This window comes from Perca fluviatilis, chromosome 9, assembly GCF_010015445.1.
Source record: "Perca fluviatilis chromosome 9, GENO_Pfluv_1.0, whole genome shotgun sequence".
Taxonomy (NCBI): Eukaryota; Metazoa; Chordata; class Actinopteri; order Perciformes; family Percidae; genus Perca; species Perca fluviatilis.
In genome coordinates this window covers 40,258,464-40,266,042 of record NC_053120.1, presented here as the reverse complement: position 1 = coordinate 40,266,042, position 7,579 = coordinate 40,258,464, and the positions used below count along the sequence as shown (strand labels likewise).

Genomic DNA, 7,579 nt, shown 5'->3' with positions numbered 1-7,579 from the left:
GTTACTTAGTTGGAGGAGGGAGAGGAGGGGGGCATCACAAGCATCCCAGGTCAGAATCCAAACTGTGTACAGCCTTCGTAAATGAGACACACACTCTACCTGGTGAGCTACCCAGGGACTTCTTCTTTAGCTTTCGTCTTACTTGGCTGACCAACATTAGTACCTGAAACCTCCAGGGCTTCAGTGGAAGTTATGGTGGTATTGTAAAGGCCCACACATTGTGATTGTAATCTGTGTTGCAATTGCAAATATATCAGCATAGTTTCTCTGAGAAGCAAATCAGTATGAAGCAGTACTGAAGGAAATAAATAACATTATATTTCTTAATGGTGATTATTCATTCAATTATCACACACTAGGGAGATGTCAAAGGTCAGTTTTTGTTCAATGCCCCATTCTTAGGCCGGCTTCACACTGGCTGTGTGGCATGAGCTTGTCAGCTGCGTGGCGTGTGCGTTTTTATTCCGGCTCCCATGTTAACAGGTTAGAGCTTACACACTGCCTGCACGACACGCACCTCTCAGGCACGTGCATGCTAGAAATAGGACAGACGCCTGCGTGTCATTTTGACACAAATACATATTAATAAATGACATTTTGATGTTTGAAAGTCTCTAGGTTTTGACAGATATAATGCAGATATAAATGTAATTTAAGAACAGCAGGCTCTATCAATGGGACTCGCGGACAAGCGGCGTTTATTTCCCCAATCGTTTGTTTAAGTAACTCAACACATTATAATTACACACATTAAAAGAGTAACTGAAACCTGTGGTAAGAAATTGCTGGCGTAACAAGCTTGCTGACCGCGCTCTCACTCACATACACCGGGCATTTAGCTAGCAGGAAGAGGGGAGTTGCAGGCCCTGGAGCTCTGTCAGGGCAGGGGCATTTGGTTGTCATTAGCCCAAGAGATGGTGACTTTGCGCGGGTATGGAGTGCTGTGGGCTGCCAGCTCCAAGTACCTCATAGCAGGCCGGGGTGTGTGAAGGAAGGCAGGCCGGGCGGCGAGGCAGCAACACAGGCAGCACCGGCGCTGAACTCCGACACACAGTCGGACAAAATTTGCAATTAGCCATCCATTTTCGTAAAGCGGCCCATATTTGAGCTTTACATACTTGATTTCTCGCATAAAAATGTTTCAGAAGTGAATTTTGTAATGGAATAGCCCGATAAACAATGTATAACTTTGCAGTGTCTGAAATATGAGAATCTCCCATGCGTTTCTATGTAGTTCACTCAAACCAATCAGCACGTAGCTCATTCGGAATATTAATGAGCATACCATATTTGGAAGAAAAGCTCTTGTTCCAAATAGAGCCATATTCACAGGGTAGTTAAGGGCCTAATAAAATAGCATTCGGGCAATTTTCAGCCCAACCAATATACCCTTATTACTTGTTACATACCCTATTAGGAGACCTTAAGGAACAGTGTAAAATACCCTATATAACCATTCTATCACCCCTTTAAGAAGCCCTCCTGTTCTCCACTCATTACCTGTATTAACTGCACCTGTTTGAACTCGTTACCTATATAAAAGACACCTGTCCACACACTCAATCAAACAGACTCCAACCTCTCCACAATGGCCAAGACCAGAGAGCTGTGTAAGGACATCAGGGATAAAATTGTAGACCTGCACAAGGCTGGGATGGGCTACAGGACAATAGGCAAGAAGCTTGGTGAGAAGGCAGCAACTGTTGGTGCAAGTATTAGAAAATGGAAGAAGTTCAAGATGACAGTCAATCTCCCTCGGTCTGGGGCTCCATGCAAGATCTCACCTCGTGGGGCATCAATGATCATGAGGAAGGTGAGGGATCAGCCCAGAACTACATGGCAGGACCTGGTCGATGACCTGAAGAGAGCTGGGACCACAGTCTCAAAGAAAACCATTAGTAACACACTACGCCGTCATTGATTAAAATCCTGCAGAGCACGCAAGGTCCCCCTGCTCAAGCCAGCGCATGTCCAGGCCCGTCTGAAGTTTGCTAATGACCATCTAGATGATCCAGAGGAGGGATGGGAGAAGGTCATGTGGTCTGATGAGACAAAAATAGAGCTTTTTGGTCTAAATTTCACTCACCGTGTTTGGAGGAAGAAGAAGGATGAGTACAACCCCAAGAACACCATCCCAACCGTGAAGCATGGAGGTGGAAACATCATTCTTTGGGGATGCTTTTCTGAAAAGGGGACAGGATGACTGCACCGTATTGAGGGGAGGATGGATGGGGCCATGTATCGCGAGATCTTGGCCAACAACCTCAGTAAGCGCATTGAAGATGAGTCGTGACTGGGTCTTCCAGCATGACAACGACCTGAAACACACAGCCAGGGCAACTAAGGAGTGGCTCCATAAGAAGCATCTCAAGGTCCTGGAGTGGCCTAGCCAGTCTCCAGACCTGAACCCAATAGAAAATCTTTGGAGGGAGCTGAAAGTCCGTATTGCCCAGCGGCAGCCCCGAAACCTGAAGGATCTGGAGAAGGTCTGTATGGAGGAGTGGGCCAAAATCCCAGCTGCAGTGGGTGCAAACCTGGTCAAGAACTACAGGAAACGTATGAGCTCTGTAATTGCAAACAAAGGTTTCTGTACCAAATATTAAGTTCTGCTTTTCTGATGTATCAAATACTTATGTCATGCAATAAAATGCAAATTAATTACTTAAAAATCATACAATGTGATTTTCTGGATTTTTGTTTTAGATTCCGTCACTCACAGTTGAAGAGTACCTATGATAAAAAAAATTACAGACTTCTACATGCTTTGTAAGTGGGAAAACCTGCAAAATCGGCAGTATATCAAATACTCCCCACTGCTTTGTGTTCTGTAACATGTTCTGCCTTCAACCTCTCCAGATCCTGTTGGGCTTTTATGCGCTTCATATGTTTTTTCTCTCTGTCAAATGCAGCGGGTATCTCAAGCGTCTTCTTTTTCCTCTATCTGTGTGTTCTCCTCCTGCAGTAACAATGTGAATTTCTCTATCTGGTTCATCAGATCGTTTTTGTGGTCCTCTGGTTGTGGGGGGGGTGGATGGGTCAAACAACACAGGAGACTGGGTATCGTGTCACGGTTCCTAAACCCAACCATCCCATTCTTCTTTTATTAAACCCAACCGTCCTTTCTTCCTGCGTGTCATGGAAACGTAAGCCCACCCACAATCTTTTCTAAATGCAGCAACTTCAGGTACGGCAAAGGAAGGACAGTCACTGTTTTATTATTTCATTAATATGTTTACTGTGTTAATGGACTGAGGATGGGAGGAGGATTCGGCAGAATCGTAAAAAGTGGATTCGGTATTCGGCTGAACCCCAAAAATCTGCATTTGGTGCATCCCTAGAATGTATACATGTGCATGGGGTTGGTGGATAAACACAGGACTCTCACTCTGGAGGTTGGGGTTCAAGTCCTGTCCAAGACCATAGTTTAATTTTCTGACCTAGATACCTATTTATTGATTATTGAAGCATATATGTACGTGCAATAAAGAAGTCACTAGGTCAGCATATTTACCAATGGCCTTGGACGGGACTTGAACCACAATCTCCTGAGTGAAAGTCCTGTGTTAATGCACACCACCATCCTCCTGAACCACCAACTCCATGCACATACTGTGCATACATAATTAAGCACACACACATGCATATTCACGTTATGCATGCATGCACAAGTGAAGTATCCATTTATGTACAAGTGAATTATATATATATATATATATATATATATATATATATATATATATATATATATATATATATATATATATATATATATTAGGGCTGTCAAAATTAACGCGTTAATTTTTGCGTTAATTTTTAAATATTTAACTCGTTAAAAAAAATTAACGAAATTAACGCAGCTGTGTTTGTTTACTTCATGTGGTGGCTGAGAAACGTAATACGTCTCCATAAGAGCAGGCGGCGCTACTCTAGGAGGGACTTAGCCTACCTGATTGAAGTAGGCCTACGGGCCAGTCAAGAGTTGAAACATGGACCAGTAAGATCCCAAAAGAGAAAAAAGATGATGTGTTAGAATCCAGAAATGAATGAGCACGGGCTATAACGGGACCGAGTACTAGTTCCCACATGTTGTCTCGTCAGGAGAGATGCGCCACCGGTAAGCTGCTGTTTCGCTACATAGAGCTGCAGTTTAAGTTAGCTTGTCTGTTGCTCTACTGCTGTGCTGCCGATATGTACGTGCGCGATTTGTTTGCTTGATAACTGTTACGTTGGTCACGCTGATAAAACCTTATTTGCAGTCTGATGTTTAACGCTGTCGACTCGATAGTATCCGTGACTATATTCCAGTAAATGTTTGAAATTGGTGCGTCTCACTGTCACACAAGCTACTTCCTGGTTGCGGTGCTGGAAGGGAAATGTAGTCAATCGCTTTACATTGGTAATGGATTGTTGTGCACAGCGTCGCTATCTAAAACTACACTCACTGTTTTCACTTTAGGCCAACATACACCTTTGTGGTTTTGGGTTATCAATGTGTAACATTGATATTGATATTGATGTGCATTTCTGTGTTTAGATATATGTGCTTTGCTTAGTCATTCAGATTAAACACTATATTATAATATTTATGATATTAAGTACTGCCTAGATTGTAATTTATATATATATATATATATATATATATATATATATATATATATATATATATATATATATATATATATATATACATTTGTATATTATTCAGAATATGGTATATTAGGTATGTGGCTAATATGGGGGTGGTGACAAAAATCTGCTCTAAAGTCGGACAGTTTCTAGCCGTTTCAGCAGCGCCTTCAACAGGACTAAATAAGCCAAATTGTTGCTGCTGTTGGTTCTGAAAGATATTAAACATTCTGAACTTAGCAGAACCTTTCCTTGTTTGTTTTCTCTTCATATTTGCAAAGTTAAGTGATTTAGCATTTAAATATCCATTACTACAAGCTTCTCAATTTAAAAACGCGATTAATCGCGATTAACTACAGCAAATTGTGCGATTAATTAGTTAATTTTTTTTAATCGATTGACAGCCCTAATATATATATATATGTGTGTGTGTGTGTGTGTGTGTGTGTATATATATATATAAATGCGCAATTAAAGTATATATGTATGTGCAAGTGTTGATAGCAATATATATGTATGCGCAAGTGAAGTATATATGTATGCACAACTAAAGTATGCATGTATGTGCAAGTGTTTAATACCAGTATATATGTATGTGCAACTAAAGTATTCAATTCTGGCCTAGGCGGCTACTCATACAGCCTGAGTATTTTCCATAGTCAACCTGTTTTTAGTGCAACATTTTAAATGATTTTTAAACCAATCATAAAGCCATTTGTTACAACTTATATACCCTTTATAAAGAGTTCCTTATTAGTAAGTACTACCCAATAATTATAAAGAATAACAAACTCGAACAGAGCCAAATGAAAAGCAAAAACATCTCAGCCTTTATTGGTCATGTTTATCTCTGTCTGAATGTTGTGAAAGTCTCAACCATGAAACATAAATGACGTTCTGGGCTGTACAATAAATACAGGTGATAGTTTCAAATGGACAAGGTAAGAAGATGTTGTCCATTCCATGTAAGAGCATTTACATGATTAAACTGATTCTACATTAAATATGGTTAAATGAACTAAATCATTGAGTTTACATGAGACCATTGTGTACACAGTACAATAGATAATATATAAATATATAAATATATATATATATATATATATATATATATATATATATATATATATATATATATATATATATATATATATATATATAAGATAACAGTCTACATCTGTTTTATTTTAATCATTCTGCTATTCTCCAATTTGATCGATGCTGTTCATTCATGACACATTGAGATTTGGGCATCTGACAAAAATATTAGATATTAATATAAAATATAAAATCCCTTTCACTGGGTATTGTGGTTCCTTTAAAATATCAACATACATTTGGTAGACCATGGGTGAAATGTTTGCCTAAAACAGTGATCAGTGTCTCTAAAAGCAAATCAGTGTAAAACAATTAATTATTAGTTGTTGCTTTTTGTAAACAGACCACATAGATTTCCAAAAGAATGAACAGTCTGACATCAGAGGCCATAGCTGGAATCATTTACCCCAGTTATACCCATTGAGGCAGTAGCACCATGTACAGCATTTTCTCCTTTAGACCCATGTCCTTCCCTTGGGTCAACTCTTGTGAGGACACAAGGTTTGAATTTTTTTCAAAGTTGGTAAAACTTAACAGGGTGACTGTTGACCAGTCACAAAGAACTAATGCGTCATACTCAAATTGTTGGATGTTAGATTCAAAGTTTAGTTCAAAGCTCCTGTAATTTAGTTCAAAGCTCCTGTAATTCTTGTCCCTGCTGTTCAGCACTTCAGTCAAAGACATTTTCAATATACTTATGGCTTCTGTGCTTCATATAGTGCCTTTAATCTGATTAGTCGATCAGTTTACTTATCACATTTACAGTACGCTAAATGCTTGATGGAGTGGTCACACACACACACACACACACACACACACACACACACACACAGTCGCTTTGGCTCTGTATAGCAGTTGTGGATTACATGTTCCATCCAAGTCCAATGTGGGTGGCTAGCAGGTAGCACATGCCGATCATACACGTCATTATCATCATGGGGAATCCTAACCTGTAAGAAGCAAGAAAACAATAGATTTATGTTGTGAATTTTATTCTTACTGGGAAAAAAGTTTGTGTATTTATTGGTCACCAAAATTCTACGTTACCATGTTAAGTGTTACAATAACATTCTAACATGCTAAAAGTTACATGGAGCACGTTAGCCTGCTGATGTCACTATGAGCAGAACGACGAGCAATTACCATGTTAACGGGCACGTCGGGGGGAGGTGTCAGAGGGTGGTTGTTAGACACTGCGGGTCCTATTTTAACGATCTGAAACGCAAGTATCAAACGTGAAACGCAAGTAGCTTTGTGGGCGGATCTCGGGTGCTGTTGCTATGATACCGGCGGGATAAATGACTCTTGCGCCCGACGCAAATCTAAAGTGGGTTGGTCTGAAGTAGCTAGGTGTGGTTTGTGCGTAACGTGAAAATAACCAATCAGAGCATCATCTCACATAAGAGCAGGCGCGCTTGTTCCGTGGCGGATTGCTATTATGACGGTTGATTTGCCTGGCGCATGCCAGCGGGAGCTGTCCGGGATTCAGAAAAACTAATAATTGCCCGTCTTGTCCGGGTGGCGATGTTGCTGCTCCTCTCGGGCGCATCTACTCAAGTCTGGAGAGGATTGCTGCAGCCATGGAGCGTGGGCCTCCAAACGCACCACCTGCTCCGTCCACCCGCTCCATCAGGAGCGCATCGAGTGTCCAATCCCGCCGTAGTTCAACATCACGTCTCCTTAAGTCCTCTAATATTTCCTCATTTATGTCATCAACACATCCATGATTCATTGAAATGTTGTGTAAAACACAACAAGCCACAAAGAATGCTGCGACTTTTTGAGGACTGTACTGTAAAGTGCCTCCTGATCTATCCAAACACCGGAAGGCGAACATTTTTTTTTTTTTGACATT

At 40.6% G+C, this 7,579-nt stretch overlaps 1 protein-coding gene across 2 annotated transcripts in view; it reads right to left on the bottom strand.

The window, feature by feature from the left end:
* Window positions 1–5,791: 5,791 nt before the first annotated feature.
* The window catches only part of oca2 (oculocutaneous albinism II), a 54,226-nt gene continuing 52,438 nt past the window's right edge, over window positions 5,792–7,579 (bottom strand). For both annotated transcript variants that reach the window (XM_039812530.1, XM_039812531.1), the window contains exon 24: window positions 5,792–6,674. In XM_039812530.1, coding sequence (XP_039668464.1) covers window positions 6,587–6,674 — 88 coding nt within the window. In that variant the 3' untranslated portion in view covers window positions 5,792–6,586. The remainder of the gene's footprint in view (window positions 6,675–7,579) is intronic.